Source organism: Coregonus clupeaformis, unplaced genomic scaffold, assembly GCF_020615455.1.
Source record: "Coregonus clupeaformis isolate EN_2021a unplaced genomic scaffold, ASM2061545v1 scaf0022, whole genome shotgun sequence".
NCBI classification, from domain to species: Eukaryota; Metazoa; Chordata; class Actinopteri; order Salmoniformes; family Salmonidae; genus Coregonus; species Coregonus clupeaformis.
This window is the reverse complement of record NW_025533477.1, coordinates 1397501-1417705: the sequence shown is the minus strand read 5'-3', so window position 1 is coordinate 1417705 and position 20205 is coordinate 1397501. Positions and strand designations below refer to the sequence as shown.

The 20205-nt window shown below is 44.6% G+C and overlaps 1 protein-coding gene across 2 annotated transcripts in view; it reads left to right on the top strand.

The window, feature by feature from the left end:
• The window catches only part of flt4 (fms related receptor tyrosine kinase 4), a 126768-nt gene that overhangs the window by 46038 nt on the left and 60525 nt on the right, over positions 1-20205 (top strand). For both annotated transcript variants that reach the window (XM_045212555.1, XM_045212554.1), the window contains exon 9: positions 1189-1351. In XM_045212555.1, coding sequence (XP_045068490.1) covers positions 1189-1351 — 163 coding nt within the window. The remainder of the gene's footprint in view (positions 1-1188; positions 1352-20205) is intronic.

Below are 20205 nucleotides of genomic sequence, written 5' to 3'. Positions count from 1 at the left end.
ATCGTCAATGGTAACTATCATCATAACCATCACACTCATCTTCAACAGTAACTATCACCATCACACTCATCGTCAACGGTTACTATCACCATAACCATCACCATCACACTCATCATCAACGGTAACCATCACCTTAACACTCACCATCACACTCATCGTCAACAGGAACCAACCCCATCACCGTCACACTCATCGTCAACGGTAACAAATAAACAAATAACAAGAAACATTTACAAATAAACAATAGCACCTGATGCATATAACGCTCACCATCAAACTATTGTCAGTGGTGTAGTTGAAGACACACTCTCAGTGGTGTAGTTGAACACACTCTCAGTGGTGTAGTTGAAGACACACTCTCAGTGGTGTAGTTGAAGACACACTCTCAGCGGTGTAGTTGAACACACTCTCAGTGGTGTAGTTGAAGACACACTCTCAGTGGTGTAGTTGAAGACACACTCTCAGTGGTGTAGTTAAACACACACACTCTCAGCAGTGTAGTTGAACACACACACACTCTCAGCAGTGTAGTTGAACACACACACACACACTCTCAGCGGTGTAGTTTAACACATGCACACACTCTCAGCGGTGTAGTTGAACACACACTCTCAGCGGTGTAGTTGAACACACACACACACACTCTCAGCGGTGTAGTTGAACACATATACACTCTCAGCGGTGTAGTTGAACACACATACACTCTCAACGGTGTAGTTGAACACACATACACTCTCAACGGTGTAGTTGAACACACATACACTCTCAGCGGTGTAGTTGAACACACATACACTCTCAACGGTGTAGTTGAACACACATACACTCTCAACGGTGTAGTTGAACACACATACACTCTCAGCGGTGTAGTTGAACACACATACACTCTCAACGGTGTAGTTGAACACACATACACTCTCAGCGGTGTAGTTGAACACACTCTCAGCGGTGTAGTTGAACACACTCTCAGCGGTGTAGTTGAACACACTCTCAGCGGTGTAGTTGTACTGAGTATGATTTATTTCGCCAGGTTCAATAAAACCAATGGAATATTCCCAAAATAGTTCAAGCTTCAAGCTAAATCACGTATTTGTAAATATTAGATGTATGTATTTGACCAAGGTCTGATACCCTGATTAGAGTCTCCCCTGTCGTTCTCCCCTCCTCCTCCTCCCTTCTCTCCCCCCCCAGTTCCCCCTCAGATCCATGAGAAGGAAATAGCAACACCCTCTAACCCATATCGCCATGGCAGCAGACAGACCCTCACCTGTACAGGGTACGGACGCCCCGCCCCCAACATCACCTGGCAATGGAGGGCATGGAGTCCCTGTGGCCTCAACAGCACCCAACGCCTGTAAGACAAACACACACCTGTAAGACACACCCACACCTGTAAGACACACCCACACCTGTAAGACACACCCACACCCACAGGAGTGGATAATAAGTCTGGCTGCACATCTGACTGGTTGACTTCATGGAAATTGAGAAATGATGTGACTAAACTCAACAAAAAGAAGAAGAAACTGTATTATGAAGCCAAGATCAATTATATAAAGAATGATGGAAAAAACTTTGCAGTACTTTAAATGAAATGATGGGCAGAAATACAAATTCAACTCCATCTTTCATCGAATCAGATGGCTTATTCATCACAAAACCATTTGATGTTGCCAAATATTTTAATGATTACTTCATTGGAAAAGTGGGCAAACTTAGGCAGGCAATGCCAACAATGAACAGTGAGCCAACGTACTCATGTATAGAAAAACAATGAAAGAAAAGCATTGCAAGTTTGAATTTTGTAAAGTTAGTGTTGGAGAGGTGGAAAAATTATTGTTTTCAATCAATAATGACAACCTCCTGGCATTGACAACTTAGATGGAAAGCTACTGAGGACGGTAGCTGACTCTATAGCCACTCCTATCTGTCATATCTTTAATCTGAGCCTAGAGGAAAGTCTTTGTCCTCAGGTCTGGAGGGAAGCCAAAGTCATTCCGCTACCCAAGAATAGTAAAGCAGCCTTTACTGGTTCTAACAGCAGACCTATCAGCTTGCTGCCAGCTCTTAGCAAACTGTTGGAAATAATGGTGTTTGACCAAATACAATGCTATTTCTCTTTAAACAAATTAACAACAGACTTTCAGCATGCTTATAGGGAAGGGCACTCAATATGTACTGCACTGACAAAAATGACTGATTATTGGTTGAAAGAAATTGATAATAAGAAGATTGTGGGAGCTGTACTGTTAGATTTCAGTGCAGCCTTTGATATTATTGACCATAACCTGTTGTTGAGAAAACGTATGTGTTATGGCTTTTCAACCTCTGCCATATCGTGGATTCAGAGCTATCTAGCTAATAGAACCGAAATAGTTTTCTTTAATGGAAGCTTATCTAATGTCAAACATGTAAAGTGTGGTGTACCACAGGGCAGCTCTCTAGGCCCTCTACTCTTTTCTATTTTTACCAATGACCTGCCACTGTGTCACGATCGTCTGAGGAAACGGACCAATACGCAGCGCGTGGAGTGAACATGATGACTTTATTTATAAAAGCAACCACGAAAACAACAAACAAATGACGATAGTGAAGTCCTACAGTGACTATGACTGAACCTGGAACAAAAACCCACAAACACACAGTGAAACACAACAGTTTAAATATGGCTCCCAATCAGAGATAACGAGCCGACAGCTGACACTCGTTACCTCCGATTGGGAGTCAATGACCAAACATAGAAACCAACCCAACAGAAAAGCAAACATAGAAATACACCCAACAGAAAAATAACAACCCTGGCTCAAAATAAAAGTCCATAGAGCCAGAGTGTCACACACTGGCATTAAACAAAGCATGTGTGTCCATGTATGCTGATGATTCAACCACATACGCATCAGCAACCACAGCTAATAAAGTCACTGAAACACTTAACAAAGAGTTGCAGTCTGTTTTGGAATGGGTGGCCACTAATAAACTGGTCCTGAACATCTCTAAAACTAAGAGCATTGTATTTGGTTCAAATCATTCCATAAGTTCTAGACCTCAGCTGAATCTGGTAATGAATGGTGTGGCTGTTGAACAAGTTGAGGAGACAAAATTACTTGGTGTTACCTTAGATTGTAAACTGTCATGGTCAAAACATATAGATTCAATGGTTGTAAAGATGGGGAGAGGTCTGTCCATAATAAAGAGATGTTCTGCTTTTTTGACACCTCACTCCACAAAGCAAGTCCTGCAGGCTCTAGTTTTGTCTTATCTTGATTATTGTCCAGTCCAGTGCTGCAAAGAAGGACCTAGTTAAGCTGCAGCTGGCCCAAAACAGAGTGGCACGTCTTGCTCTTCATTGTAATCAGAGGGCTGAATGCATCTTTTGTAAATAATGTCTGAGTGTTGGAGTGTGCTCCTGACTATCCGTCAATTTTTTAAACAAGAAAATGGTGCCTTCTGCTTTGCTTAATATAAGGAATTTGAAATGATTATACTTTTACTTTTGATACTTAAGTATATTTGAGCAATTACATTTACTTTTGATACTTAAGTATATTTAAAACCACATACTTTTAGACTTTTACTCAAATAGTATTTTACTGGGTGACTTTCACTTTTACTTGAGTAACGTTCTATTAAGGTATCGATACTTTTACTCAAGAATGACAAAATAATTGGGTACTTTTTCCACCACTGATAGTTTTGTAGTTCTAGACTGTTTTGTAGTTCTAGATCGTTTTGTAGTTTTATAGTTTTGTAGTTCTAGACAGTTCAGTAGTTGCGTATAAAACAGTTTTTTATTTCTTAGTATACAGGGAGATCAGGCTGCAAATGTGTGAGGGGGTGAGACAGTCGCTCACTCTCAGTGTACACACCCTGTATACAAACACAGTGTCAGACAGGGATGGGCAAACATGACAAAATACCATAAAGATCAATGTATCAAAATAAACTACAAAATACTTGTATTTTGAAATGTATTTAATTAAAATACATTTATTTTGTATTTTAAAATACAGAAATGCATTTGCAAGTAGCCGGCCTGAACAGCAACAACATTGTCAGTAACAGCTACCCTTTACTATGACAGGGACATGCTGTTGATCTGAATGCACTGACTGGAAGTCACTCTGGATAGGAGAAGGAGGAGAGATGAGGTTATAGAGTAGAGGAGAAGGAGAGGAGAAGGAGAAGAGAAGGAGAAGAGATGAGGTTATAGAGTAGAGGAGAAGGAGAGGAGAAGGAGAGGAGAAGGAGAGGAGAGGAGAAGGAGAGGAGAAGGAGAAGAGAAGGAGGGGAGAGGAGAAGGAGAGGAGAAGGAGAGGAGAAGGAGAAGAGAAGGAGGGGAGAGGAGAAGGAGAAGAGAAGGAGGGGAGAGGAGAAGAGAAGGAGGGGAGAGGAGAAGGAGAAGAGAAGGAGGGGAGAGGAGAAGGAGAGGAGAAGGAGAGGAGAAGGAGAAGAGAAGGAGGGGAGAGGAGAAGGAGAGGAGAAGGAGAGGAGAAGGAGGAGAAGGAGGGGAGAGGAGAAGGAGAAGAGAAGGAGGGGAGAGGAGAAGAGAAGGAGGGGAGAGGAGAAGGAGAAGAGAAGGAGGGGAGAGGAGAAGGAGAGGAGAAGGAGAGGAGAAGGAGAAGAGAAGGAGGGGAGAGGAGAAGGAGAAGAGAAGGAGGGGAGAGGAGAAAGAGAGGAGAAGGAGAGGAGAAGGAGAAGAGAAGGAGGGGAGAGGAGAAGAGGTGGTGGAAATACAGGGGATGAGGAACATGGAGTGTAGATAGTAGAACAGTAGTAACATCAGCCAGTAGAACAGTGGTAACATCAGCCAGTCTGCTGCTAATTACCCTTCATCAGTGTGGTCTGTTTACACTGGTTAGAGGAGAGAGGAGCAGGGGGGATGGAGAAGAGAGAGGAGCAGGGGGGATGGAGAAGAGAGATAAGCAGGGGGGATGGAGAAGAGAGAGGAGCAGGGGGGATGGAGAGGAGAGAGGAGCAGGGGGGATGGAGAAGAGAGAGGAGCAGGGGGGATGGAGAAGAGAGAGGAGCAGGGGGATGGAGAAGAGAGAGGAGCAGGGGGATGGAGAAGAGAGAGGAGCAGGGGGATGGAGAAGAGAGAGGAGCAGGGGGGATGGAGAAGAGAGAGGAGCAGGGGGGATGGAGAAGAGAGAGGAAGACATGGCATCTCAGAGCACACCCTCATCAGGCAGTCATCAATCGTACATCCTGACACACACAACTTCACTGACCCTGTGTGTGTGTGTGTGTGTGTGTGTGTGTGTGTGTGTATGTGCGTGCGTGCGTGCGCGTGCGTGCGTGCGTGCGCGTGCGTGCGCGTGTGTGTGTGTGTGTGTGTGTGTGTGTGTGCGTGCGTGTGTGTGTGTGTGTGTGTTTGTGTGTGTGTGTGCGTGTGTGTGCGTGTGTGTGTGTGCGTGTGTGTGTGTGTGTGTGCGTCATTTAATATTTTTTATTTTAATGGTACTACACTGCTCAAAAAAATTAAGGGAACACTTAAACAACACAATGTAACTCCAAGTCAATCACACTTCTGTGAAATCAATCTGTCCACTTAGGAAGCAACACTGATTGACAATAAATGTCACATGCTGTTGTGCAAATGGAATAGACAACAGGTGGAAATTATAGGCAATTAGCAAGACACCCCCCAATAAAGGACTGGTTTTGCAGGTGGTGACCACAGACCACTTCTCAGTTCCTATGCTTCCTGGCTGATGTTTTGGTCACTTTTGAATGCTGGCGGTGCTTTCACTCTAGTGGTAGCATGAGACGGAGTCTACAACCCACACAAGTGGCTCAGGTAGTGCAGCTCATCCAGGATGGCACATCAATGCGAGCTGTGGCAAGAAGGTTTGCTGTGTCTGTCAGCGTAGTGTTCAGAGCATGGAGGCGCTACCAGGAGACAGGCCAGTACATCAGGAGACGTGGAGGAGGCCGTAGGAGGGCAACAACCCAGCAGCAGGACTGCTACCTCCGCCTTTGTGCAAGGAGGAGCAGGAGGAGCACTGCCAGAGCCCTGCAAAATGACATCCAGCAGGCCACAAATGTGCATGTGTCTGCTCAAACGGTCAGAAACAGACTTCATGAGGGTGGTATGAGGGCCCGACGTCCACAGGTGGGGGTTGTGCTTACAGCCCAACACCGTGCAGGACGTTTGGCATTTGCCAGAGAACACCAAGATTGGCAAATTCGCCACTGGCGCCCTGTGCTCTTCACAGATGAAAGCAGGTTCACACTGAGCACGTGACAGATGTGACAGAGTCTGGAGACGCCGTGGAGAACGTTCTGCTGCCTGCAACATCCTCCAGCATGACCGGTTTGGCGGTGGGTCAGTCATGGTGTGGAGTGGCATTTCTTTGGGGGGCCGCACAGCCCTCCATGTGCTCGCCAGAGGTAGCCTGACTGCCATTAGGTACCGAGATGAGATCCTCAGACCCCTTGTGAGACCATATGCTGGTGCAGTTGGCCCTGGGTTCCTCCTAATGCAAGACAATGCTAGACCTCATGTGGCTGGAGTGTGTCAGCAGTTCCTGCAAGAGGAAGGCATTGATGCTATGGACTGGCCCGCCCATTCCCCAGACCTGAATCAATTGAGCACATCTGGGACATCATGTCTCGCTCCATCCACCAATGCCACGTTGCACCACAGACTGTCCAGGAGTTGGCGGATGCTTTAGTCCAGGTCTGGGAGGAGATCCCTCAGGAGACCATCCGCCACCTCATCAGGAGCATGTCCAGGCATTGTAGGGAGGTCATACAGGCACGTGGAGGCCACACACACTACTGAGCCTCATTTTGACTTGTTTTAAGGACATTACATCAAAGTTGGATCAGCCTGTAGTGTGGTTTTCCACTTTAATTTTGAAGGTGACTCCAAATCCAGACCTCCATGGGTTGATAAATTAGATTTCCATTGATAATTTGTGTGTGATTTTGTTGTCAGCACATTCAACTATGTAAAGAAATAAGTATTTAATAAGATTATTTCATTCATTCAGATCTAGGATGTGTTATTTTAGTGTTCCCCCCTATTTTTTTGAGCAGTGTATTTTCATAAGTACACTACCAGTCAAAAGTTTGGACACATCTACTCATTCATGAGTTTTTCTTTATTTTTAACAAAAATTTACATTGTAGAATAGTAGTGAAGACATCAAAACTATGAAATAACACATATTGAATCATGTAGTAACAAAAAAGTGTTAAACAAATCAAAATATATTTTATATTTGAGATTCTTCAAATAGCCACCCTTTGCCTTGATGACAGCTTTGCACACTCTTGGCATTCTCTCAACCAGCTTCACCTGGAATGCTTTTCCAACAGTCTTGAAGGAGTTCCCACATATGCTGAGCACTTGTTGGCTGCTTTTCCTTCACTCTGCCGTCCGACTCATCCCAAACCATCTCAATTGCGTTGAGGTCGGGGGATTGTGGAGGCCAGGTCATCTGATGCAGCACTCCATCACTCTCCTTCTTGGCCAAATAGCCCTTACACAGCCTGGAGGTGTGTTGGGTCATTGTCCTGTTGAAAAACAAATGATAGTCCCACTAAGCCCAAACCAGATAGGATGGCGTATCGCTGCAGAATGCTGTGGTAGCCATGCTGGTTAAGTGTGCCTTGAATTCTAAATAAATCACAGACAGCAAAGCATCCCCACACCATAACACCTCCTCCTCCATGCTTTACGGTGGGAACTACACAAATCTATCGTTACAATGCTAGACAAATCAGTGTTGGTTAGGGACATCATCTATCCTTACAATGCTAGACAAATCAGTGTTGGTTAGAGACATCAAATCACATTTTATTTGTCACATACACGTGTTTAGATGTTATTGCAGGTGTAGCGAAATGCTTGTGCTTCTAGCTCCGACAGTGCAGTAATATCTAACAAGTAATATCTAACAATTTCACAACATATACCCAATACACACAAATTTACATTTTACATTTACATTTTTAAATTTACGTCATTTAGCAGACGCTCTTATCCAGAGCGACTTACAAATTGGTGCATTCACCTTATAGCCAGTGGGATAACCACTTTACAATGTTGTTGTTTTTTGGGGGGGGGTTAAGGGGGGGTAGAAGGATTACTTTATCCTATCCCAGGTATTCCTTAAAGAGGTGGGGTTTCAAATGTCTCCGGAAGGTGGTGAGTGACTCCGCTGTCCTGGCGTCGTGAGGGAGCTTGTTCCACCATTGGGGTGCCAGAGCAGCGAACAGTTTTGACTGGGCTGAGCGGGAACTGTGCTTCCGCAGAGGTAGGGGAGCCAGCAGGCCAGAGGTGGATGAACGCAATGCCCTCGTTTGGGTGTAGGGACTGATCAGAGCCTGAAGGTACGGAGGTGCCGTTCCCCTCACAGCTCTGTAGGCAAGCACCATGGTCTTGTAGCAGATGCGAGCTTCAACTGGAAGCCAGTGGAGTGTGCGGAGGAGCGGGGTGACGTGAGAAAACTTGGGAAGGTTGAACACCAGACGGGCTGCGGCATTCTGGATGAGTTGTAGGGGTTTAATGGCACAGGCAGGGAGCCCAGCCAACAGCGAGTTGCAGTAATCCAGACGGGAGATGACAAGTGCCTGGATTAGGACCTGTGCCGCTTCCTGTGTAAGGCAGGGTCGTACTCTCCGAATGTTGTAGAGCATGAACCTACAGGATCGGGTCACCGCCTTGATGTTAGCGGAGAAACGACAGGGTGTTGTCTAGGGTCACGCCAAGGCTCTTCGCACTCTGGGAGGAGGACACAACGGAGTTGTCAACCGTGATGGCGAGATCATGGAACGGGCAGTCCTTCCCCGGGAGGAAGAGCAGCTCCGTCTTGCCGAGGTTCAGCTTGAGGTGGTGATCCGTCATCCATACTGATATGTCTGCCAGACATGCAGAGATGCGATTCGCCACCTGGTTATCAGAAGGGGGGAAAGGAGAAGATTAGTTGTGTGTCGTCTGCGTAGCAATGATAGGAGAGGCCATGTGAGGATATGACAGAGCCAAGTGACTTGGTGTATAGCGAGAATAGGAGAGGGCCTAGAACTGAGCCCTGGGGGACACCAGTGGTGAGAGCACGTGGTGCGGAGACAGCTTCTCGCCACGCCACTTGGTAGGAGCGACCGGTCAGGTAGGACGCAATCCAAGAGTGAGCCGCGCCGGAGATGCCCAGCTCGGAGAGGGTGGAGAGGAGGATCTGATGGTTCACAGTATCAAAGGCAGCAGACAGGTCTAGAAGGACAAGAGCAGAGGAGAGAGAGTTAGCTTTAGCAGTGCGGAGAGCCTCCGTGACACAGAGAAGAGCAGTCTCAGTTGAATGACCAGTCTTGAAACCTGACTGGTTTGGATCAAGAAGGTCAGACTGGTTTGGATCAAGAAGGTCATTCTGAGAGAGATAGCAAGAGAGTTGGCTAAAGACGGCACGCTCAATAATTTTGGAGAGAAAAGAAAGAAGGGATACTGGTCTGTAGTTGTTGACATCAGAGGGATCTAGTGTTGGTTTTTTGAGGAGGGGTGCAACTCTCGCTCTCTTGAAGACGGAAGGGACATAGCCAGCGGTCAAGGATGAGTTGATCAAATCTAGTAAGGAATGGAATTTAAGAATATATACATATATGGACAAGCAATGACAGAGCGGCATGGACTAAGATACAGTAAAATATTATAGTATAGAATACAGTATATACATATGAGATGAGTAGTGCAAGATATGTAAACATTATTAAAGTGACTAGTGTTCCATTTCTTAAAGTGGCCAGTGATTTCAATAGCCAGCAGCAGCCTCTAATGTGCTAGTGATGACTATTTAACAGTCTGATGGCCTTGAGATAGAAGCTGTTTTTCACTCTCTCGGTCCCAGCTTTGATGCACCTGTACTGACCCCGCCTTCTGGATGATAGCGGGGTGAACAGGCAGTGGCTCTGGTGGTTCATGTCCTTGATGATATTTTTGGCCTTCCTGTGACATCGGGTGCTGTAGGTGTCCTGGAGGGCGGGTAGTGAACGGATGAACACAGCGGTTGGAACCAGAAATCTCCAATTTGGACTCCAGACCAAAGAACACATTTCCACCGTTCTAATGTCCATTGCTCGTGTTTCTTGGCCCAAGCAGGTCTCTTCTTATTATTGGTGTCCTTTAGTAGTGGTTTCTTTGCAACAATTCGACCATGAAGGCCTGATTCACACAGTCCCCTCTGAACAGTTGATGTTGAGATTTGTCTGTGACTTGAACTCTGTGAAGCATTTATTTGGGCTGCATTTTCTGAGGCTGGTAACTCTAATGAGCTTATCCTCTGCAACAGATGTAACTCTGGGTCTTCCATTCCTGTGGCGGTCCTCATGAGAGCCAGTTTCATCATAGCGCTTAATGGTTTTTGCGACTGCACTTGAAGAAACTTTCAAAGTTCTTGAAATGTTCATGTCTTAAAGTAATGTTGGACTGTTGTTTCTCTTTGCTTATTTGAGCTGTTCTTGCCATAATATCTCATGAAGCTGGTTGAGAGAATGCCAAGAGTGTGCAAAGCTGTCATCAAGGCAAAGGGTGGCTATTTGTTCAACACTTTTCTGGTTACTACATAATTCCATGTGTGTTATTTCATAGTTTTGATGTCTTCACTATTATTCTACAATGTAGAAAATAGTAAAAATAAAGAAAAGCCCTTGAATGAGTAGGTGTGTCCAAACCTTTTGACTGGTACTGTCTGTTTTTCATAACTCTTAGTACAAAACTCCAAACTAGTAACGCAGCCGGTCTTTCATTCAAAACCTGTCATTGTGCATTCATTTGGATTGTAAACATCTCTCATCACACAACCATTGATTCACAATATACGTTTATTGTGAAATGTAATGAGAACGTTGGTTTAATCACTAAAACACAACATAATAATGTATTTTCAATTTAGTCATTTTAACTACCAGTTAATCCAATAGCAAACAATGCAAGATACACTACATGACCAGAAGTATGTGGACTCCTGCTTGTCGAACTTCTCATTCCAAAATCATGGGCATTAATGTGGAGTTGGTCCCCCCTTTGCTGCTATAACAGCCTCCACTCTTCTGGGAAGGCTTTCCACTAGATGTTGGAACATTGCTGTGGGGACTTGCTTCCATTCAGCCACAAGAGCATTAGTGAGGTCGGGCACTGATGTTGGGCGATTAGGCCTGGCTCGCAGTCGGCGTTCCAATTCATCCCAAAGGTGTTCGACGGGGTTGAGGTCAGGGCTCTGTGCAGGCCAGTCAAGTACTTCCACACCGATCTTGACAAACCATTTCTGTATGGACCTCTCTTTTTGCACGGGGGCATTGTCATGCTGAAACAGGAAAGGGCCTTCCCCAAGCTGTTTACACAAAGTTGGAAGCACAGAATCGTCTAGAATGTCCTTGTATGCTGTAGCGTTAAGATTTCCCTTCACTGGAACTAAGGGGCCTAGCCCGAACCATGAGAAACAGCCCCAGACCATTATTCCTCCTCCACCAAACTTTACAGTTGGCACTATGCATTGGGGCAGGTAGCATTCTCCTGGCATCCGCCAAACCCAGATTCGTCCATCGTACTGTCAGATGGTGACGCGTGATTCATCACTCCAGAGAACACGTTTCCACCGCTCCAGAGTCCAATGGTGGCGAGCTTTACACCACTCCAGCCGACGCTTGGCGTTGCGCATGGTGATCTTAGCCTTGTGTGCGGCTGCTCGGCCATGGAAACTCATTTCATGAAGCTCCCGACGAACAGTTATTGTGCTGACGTTGCTTCCAGAGGCAGTTTGGAACTCAGTAGTGAGTGTTGCAACCGAGGACAGACGATTTTTACGCGCTACAGCACTCGGTGGTCTCATTCTGTGAGCTTGTGTGGCCTACCACTTCACGGCTGAGCCGTTGTTGCTCCTAGACGTTTCCACTTCACAATAACAGCTTGTTGGATGGCTGTGTGCTCCAGTTTATACACCTGTCAGCAACAGTGTGGCTAAAATAGCCGAATCCACAAATTTGAAGACTTTTGTATATATACGTGTTTAAAATCACCCTTAGAAGTGCTGAAAGTAACATGCTACAGTGCTGTAAATCAGAGTAGATTACACAGTTTCCCATTAGGTAATAAACTTCCATGACCCAAGAAAATTGACAGAAAATCTATAATTTCCGTAATATCTATCCAACGTGTAATCAAAGGTGTGATCACTGAAGATATCCTCTACAATCGTTCATCAACAAAAACATGTTATTTTTCAGATATAATTGCAACATAGGTGTACTGTCTGGAATCAAATGTAAGAAATTAAATTAAACGAATAAATGAATGAAAATAAAACATAACGTTTAGCACACATCACAGTGAACGTTCATTCACCGTGGGAAAAACCTTTGGGCAAATCCAAGCTTGACATTGGTCTGCATTGATGTCGTCGCATGTCTCATCCATGGCCAGAAGGCATGCTCATGGGGATGGCGATCGTACACCTTCCACCTCCATGCTGAAAAAAATATGGGGGGGGTAGGTATGGGGTCACGAATCGGGGATGCCTTAACCAACCTCTGCATGGTGGTAGCTGACGTTGACCTCTTCACCTTGACATAGGTGACCTCTTCACCTTGACATAGGTGACCTCTTCACCTTGACATAGGTGACCTCTTCACCTTGACATAGGTGACCTCTTCACCTTGACATAGGTGACCTCTTCACCTTGACATAGGTGACCTCTTCACCTTGACATAGGTGACCTCTTCACCTTGACAGGCCTTCTCAATTTCATTGAGAAACACAATGAGGTGTGTAGCGTGGTAGGATCCAAGTAATGGCCTGCTTCCTACCACACCATCTACAGAGATAGCTGCTGCACATGGAGATGTTTCCCCCACGTTGTCCAGGCACTTGGACGGTCACCCGTTGGCCGATGAGGTTCCGCCCACGGCGCCGAGTTTTGGCCAGTTTGAAGCCCGATTTATCAACAAGGATATACATGTGATGGTTCACAGCAGCATCAAGCACCACCACCCTTTAAATATATATTTTGGGTAGTTATTTCTACAGTATAGTTCCATTATGATATTGTGAAGTAGCATGTGCATTAATAGCAACAGTAATACAGTGTATAGTGCTGTACCTGAACATACTCGGCCCCCCAGTTGTTTCTCTCAGAAGGCTCCAGGTCAATGTGTTTCATAGATACCTGGTGCCTCTTCAAAAGGCGGGTGATTGTTGGTAGGCTGATGGATGCCACATTGGCAAAGGTGTCATCATTCTCCTCAATGGCCTGCTTTATTTCAGACAGACGTATGTCATTCCTGGCCCTCACCATTTCCACCACGGCCCAATCCTGCTGGTCGGTCAGCACACGGCCACGGGCCAACACCAAGGGGTCTTCTGTCAATTCTGAGGCTAGAACAGAGTATACCGTCAATAGATCATACTGTACGAATACTGTAACATGTTTTGTGAAATCACATGCATTACAATATGTGACCCACCACCTGGATTCGGTCCTATGTAGCAAAATTTGAAATTGTGTTTTTTTTTACATTGGATAAAAGTATTGACTCAGAACTAGAAATTGGTATATCATACACTGCAGTTGAGGAACAATGGGAAAGTAATTCTGCTTTGAAAGTTGATAAACTTGAAACCCCACTTTTTAGAAAATGGCCCGTGAATGTTTTGGTAGCTACTGGAGAGCTCTTCTTTGTCTACCTCCATTCAGCATCGTTCACACCCTCTTAAGGAATAGCCCCACTCATCTCTTTAAGGACTCACAGTTGTAGTAAACAACCAAAGATTTCAAGACTAGTCCTTGGCCTATATCCTAATCTGATTGGTGCAGGTCATGTTGTTCTTCACATTACTGTCTCTGGTAAACACACACAAATATATCAAATCAAATCAAAGTTGATTTGTCACATGCACAGGATACAGATGGTGTAAACGGTACAGTGAAATGGTTACTTGCATAGTGGAGTCTTTTGTTTAGACAGTGAACAATGAACCATAATCCCAACTATAATGCCGCGTTCAAAACTGGGAACTCGGAAATCTCCGACTTCCGTCTTCAGTGCGTTCAAAACAACTGATAACTTTGAGAGAAAAAAAGACCTCTGACTGGGAAAAATCGATTTGAACCGCCATCCAACTCGGAATTCCAACTCGGGAACTCGGGCCTCTTTCTAGAGCTCCGACTTTCCGACCTGAAGATCACTGATGTCATGATTTGACCTCGTATTTTTCAGAGTTGGTTTGAACGCGGCAATACTACCATGCATGAATCTGCAGGTAGCTAAAGCTAACCAACTAGGTTCAATGTTAGCTAGCTAGCTAACATTAGGCTATAACTAGCAATGCAAAAGGCTTTCTGCGATACTAAAAAAATAGCTATAACTTTAGCTAGCGAGCCAGCCAGCTAACGTTAGCTAGCTAGCTAACAGTACACTTTAACTTGAAATGAAAACGACTTTCTGACAAAATTAGAAACGTGTAATATCTGAAAATGTAGCTAGCTAGACTATCTTACCCGTATACATGGATGGACGCTTCTCCCTCTCTGTCACGGATGCCATGGTTGCCCTTAGTTTGAAGATGTAATCCGGAGACAGGTGTTTTATACAACAGCCTTCTGTGTTCTCTTTTCGACTCTCTCCGCATTTGGCAATCATCTCTCTGCTTCCACCAGGCATTCTACTGATTTAAAAACTCGGTCAACTTCTTCTGTGACAAATACACCGTTTCTCCCCCCACTGTCATCAGAAGACTCTACAATGTCTGGTTCAATGAAAATGTTTTTACCTAAATCAGGGATTTCCTCATTGTCTGATTCATTTTCAGAATCAGAGAGAGTCAGCATGGCACTCCAGAAAGTAGTCCATCACAACTTTTTCAGTTCTTCATGAGATATATACAGTGGGGAAAAAAAGTATTTAGTCAGCCACCAATTGTGCAAGTTCTCCCACTTAAAAAGATGAGAGAGGCCTGTAATTGTCATCATAGGTACACGTCAACTATGACAGACAAATTGAGGGAAAAAAATCCAGAAAAACACATTGTAGGATTTTTAATGAATTTATTTGCAAATTATGGTGGAAAATAAGTATTTGGTCACCTACAAACAAGCAAGATTTCTGGCTCTCACAGACCTGTAACTTCTTCTTTAAGAGGCTCCTCTGTCCTCCACACGTTACCTGTATTAATGGCACCTGTTTTAACTTGTTATCAGTACAAAAGACACCTGTCCACAACCTCAAACAGTCACACTCCAAACTCCACTATGGCCAAGACCAAAGAGCTGTCAAAGGACACCAGAAACAAAATTGTAGACCTGCATCAGGCTGGGAAGACTGAATCTGCAATAGGTAAGCAGCTTGGTTTGAAGAAATCAACTGTGGGAGCAATTATTAGGAAATGGAAGACATACAAGACCACTGATAATCTCCCTCGATCTGGGGCTCCACGCAAGATCTCACCCCATGGGGTCAAAATGATCACAAGAACGGTGAGCAAAAATCCCAGAACCACACGGGGGACCTAGTGAATGACCTGCAGAGAGCTGGGACCAAAGTAACAAAGCCTACCATCAGTAACACACTACGCCGCCAGGGACTCAAATCCTGCAGTGACAGACGTGTCCCCCTGCTTAAGCCAGTACATGTCCAGGCCCGTCTGAAGTTTGCTAGAGTGCATTTGGATGATCCAGAAGAGGATTGGGAGAATGTCATATGGTCAGATGAAACCAAAATAGAACTTTTTTGGTAAAAACTCAACTCGTCGTGTTTGGAGGACAAAGAATGCTGAGTTGCATCCAAAGAACACCATACCTACTGTGAAGCATGGGGGTGGAAACATCATGCTTTGGGGCTGTTTTTCTGCAAAGGGACCAGGACGACTGATCCGTGTAAAGGAAAGAATGAATGGGGCCATGTATCATGAGATTTTGAGTGAAAACCACCTTCCATCAGCAAGGGCATTGAAGATGAAACGTGGCTGGGTCTTTCAGCATGACAATGATCCCAAACACACCGCCCGAGCAACGAAGGAGTGGCTTCGTAAGAAGCATTTCAAGGTCCTGGAGTGGCCTAGCCAGTCTCCAGATCTCAATCCCATAGAAAATCTTTGGAGGGAGTTGAAAGTCTGTGTTGCCCAGCGACAGCCCCAAAACATCACTGCTCTAGAGGAGATCTGCATGGAGGAATGGGCCAAAATACCAGCAACAGTGTGTGAAAACCTTGTGAAGACTTACAGAAAACGTTTGACCTGTGTCATTGCCAACAAAGGGTATATAACAAAGTATTGAGAAACTTTTGTTATTGACCAAATACTTATTTTCCACCATAATTTGCAAATAAATTCATAAAAAATCCTACAATGTGATTTTCTGGATTTTTTTTTCTCATTTTGTCTGTCATAGTTGACGTGTACCTATGATGAAAATTACAGGCCTCTCTCATCTTTTTAAGTGGGAGAACTTGCACAATTGGTGGCTGACTAAATACTTGTTTTCCCCACTGTATATATAAAAAAGCTAATGTTATAGATAGAAGCATGCTACATGGCAGACCAATTTGAACTAATCTCTCGGCATAAATTATCTCAGCCAATCATGGCTAGCGGAAGGGTTCCTGTATTTTTCCGTGGCTAAACCAACTAGGCTCGTCATTTAACAATTGTATTCGGATTTACAGATGGCATACAAGTTTGTTATTAAGGCACATGAAAGTTCACATGTTCCAGAAGCCATTTCTGCCAAAAAACGCATTTTGATAAAAAAATTTTTTAAAAAACGTTAAAATGCCTCTCCTGTGATGTAGTGACATACGCCTAGCTTCCTGAAACGGGTCACAAATGCAATTTACTGTAAATGTAATGGTAAGGCATAGTGCATATCCTGCAGAATTATTGTTTTTCTCATGAAAGAATTGACAGTTGATCATTTCAGATTGGGGTGAACTAATCTGTCAGCCTCTGCCATGGTAAGGCCTCTGTTTACCACATGGTCAACAACGTTGACCCGGACTTCATTAGACACAACAGTTCCCTGCCGTCTGCCTCCCTCTCTCTGATGCCCACCTCTTTGACCTCTTTGATGGGGCCCATGTCCACCTCTCTGACCTCTCTGACCTCTCTTACGGCCCCATGTCCACCTCTCTGACCTCTCTTACGGCCCCATGTCCACCTCTTTGACCTCTCTGATGGGGCCCATGTCCACCTCTCTGACCTCTCTGACCTCTCTTACGGCCCCATGTCCACCTCTCTGACCTCTCTTACGGCCCCATGTCCACCTCTCTGACCTCTCTTACGGCCCCATGTCCACCTCTTTGACCTCTTTGATGGGGCCCATGCCCACCTCTCTGACCTCTCTGATGGGGCCCATGCCCTCCTCTCTGACCTCTCTGATGGGGCCCATGCCCTCCTCTCTGACCTCTCTGACGGGGCCCATGTCCACCTCTCTGACCTCTCTGACGGGGCCCATGCCCACCTCTCTGACCTCTCTGACCTCTCTGATGGGGCCCATGCCCACCTCTCTGACCTCTCTGATGGGGCCCATGCCCACCTCTCTGACCTCTCTGATGGGCCCTTGTCCACCAGCTCTTTGGTTTCTTCCTCTCCCTGCTGTCTATCCTGCTCCATCTTAATGATCGGCTATGAAAAGCCAACTGAGATTTATTCCTGATTATTATTTGACCATGCTTGTCACTTATGAACATTTTTGAACATCTTGGCATGGTTCTGTTATAATCTCCACCCGGCACAGCCAGAAGAGGACTGGCCACCCCTCATAGCCTGGTTCCTCTCTAGGTTTCTTCCTAGGCTTTCGCCTTTCTAGGGAGTTTTTCCTAGCCACCGTGCTTCTACACCTGCATTACTAGCTGTTTGGGGTTTTAGGCTGGGTTTCTGTACAGCACTTCGAGATATTAGCTGATGTAAGAAGGGCTATATAAAATAAAATTGATTGAAAATTGATTGATGTTGAAAGAAATTGCAAGTGTTCACACCCCCCCTTTTATATGGTGACCAATTGTGGTTACCACTATGTGAAATCAATTAGCAATAACTAGTAGTCATTATGTATGTTTATCATGTATCATACATGTCATTTAGATGTTAATACTTTACAAACACACATTTTATTTCTGTAGTTCTCAAAATCCATATATATATAGTAGGCAAACCAGTTTAAACTCTATCGGTTTACCAAACGGTTAAGTGATTAACAGTTAAGCACATTTGGATTAAGTGATGGTCAAATGACAAGAGAATGATACGGGTGGTCCTCTGTAGCTCAGCTGGTAGAGCACGGCGCTTGTAACACCAGGGTAGTGGGTTCGATCCCCGGGACCACGCATACACAAAAAATGTATGCACGCATGACTGTAAGTCGCTTTGGATAAAAGCATCTGCTAAATGGCATATTATATTATATTATTATTATATATGAAAAGTATTGTGAGCATTGCATTTTTGGGGGGTGAAACAAAAAAGAAATAAGACAAAAAAACAGAGAACTTGAGTGTGCATAACTATTCACCCCTTTGTAGAGCCACCTTCTGCAGCAATTACAGCTGCAAGTCTCTTGGGGTATGTCTCTATAAGCTTGGCACATCTAGCCACTGGGATTATTGCCAATTCTTCAAGGCAAAACTGCTCCAGCTCCTTCAAGTTGGATGGGTTCCGCTGGTGTACAGCAATCTTTAAGTCATACCACAGATTCTCAATTGGATTGAGGTCTGGGCTTTGACTAGGCCATTCCAAGACATTTAAATGTTTCCCCTTAAACCACTCGAGTGTTGCTTTAGCAGTATGCTTTGGGTCATTGTCATGCTGGAAGGTGAACCTCCGTCCCAGTCTCAAATCTCTGGAAGACTGAAACAGGTTTCCCTCAAGACCTACCCTGTATTTAGCGCCATTCATCATTCCTTCAATTCTGACCAGTTTCCAAGTCCCTGCCGATAAAAAAACATGGTGTTCTCGGGGTGATGAGAGGTGTTGGGTTTGCGCATGACATAGCGTTTTCCTTGATGGCCAAAAAGCTAAATTTTAGTCTCATCTGACCAGAGTACCTTCTTCCATATGTTTGGGGAGTCTCCCACATGCCTTTTGGCGAACACCAAACGTGTTTGCTTATTTTTTTCTTCAAGCAATGGCTTTTTTCTGGCCACTCTTCCGTAAAGCCCAGCTCTGTGGAGTGTACGGCTTAAAGTGGTCCTATGGACAGATACTCCAATCTCCACTGTGGAGCTTTGCAGCTCCTTCAGGGTTATCTTTGGTCTCTTTGTTGCCTCTCTGATTAATGCCCTCCTTGCCTGGTCCGTGAGTTTTGGTGGGCGGCCCTCTCTTGGCAGGTTTGTTGTGGTGCCATTTCTTTCCATTTTTTAATAATGGATTTAATGGTCCTCCGTGGGATGTTCAAAGTTTCAGATATTCTTTTTATAACCCAACCCTGATCTGTACTTCTCCACAACTTTGTCCCTGACCTGTTTGGAGAGGTCCTTGGTCTTCATGGTGCCGCTTGCTTGGTGGTGCCCCTTGCTTAGTGGTGTTGCAGACTCTGGGGCCTTTCAGAACAGGTGTATATATACTGAGATCATGTGACACTTAGATTGCACACAGGTGGACTTTATTTAACTAATTATGTGACTTCTGAAGGTAATTGGTTGCACCAGATCTTATTTTGGGGCTTCATAGCAAAGGGGGTGAATATATATGCACGCACCACTTTTCTGTTATTTATATTTTTTCATTTCACTTCACCAATTTGGACTATTTTGTGTATGTCCATTACATGAAATCCAAATAAAAATCAATTTAAATTACAGGTTGTAATGCAACAAAATAGGAAAAACGCCAAGGGGGGTGAATACTTTTGCAAGGCACTGTATACTTGTGAAAATAGTACCAAAGCGATAAAAACCCTGTAATGTCTATTTCACATGACAGTCACGACACCGATGTATATTTCACAAGGTAACACCGGGCTATCAAAAGGGACGGCCCTCAGTCATTGGTAATGAACCTGATTGTATTCTGTGCTTCATACACATTACATTACGCATCGCATTCCCCCAAAGGACTCATAAAGGTCTGTTTCTAATTTCATGTCTCATTAGAGCTGCTGTGAGTTTCACACGGGTAATATACAATGCTACATTTCATTACTTATCATTACGCTGTAGAAATATCGTCTCGCTTTTGAATGTGAGGTAAAGTCCCTCCACTAGTATTTAAAATGTATCGCTGTGCGT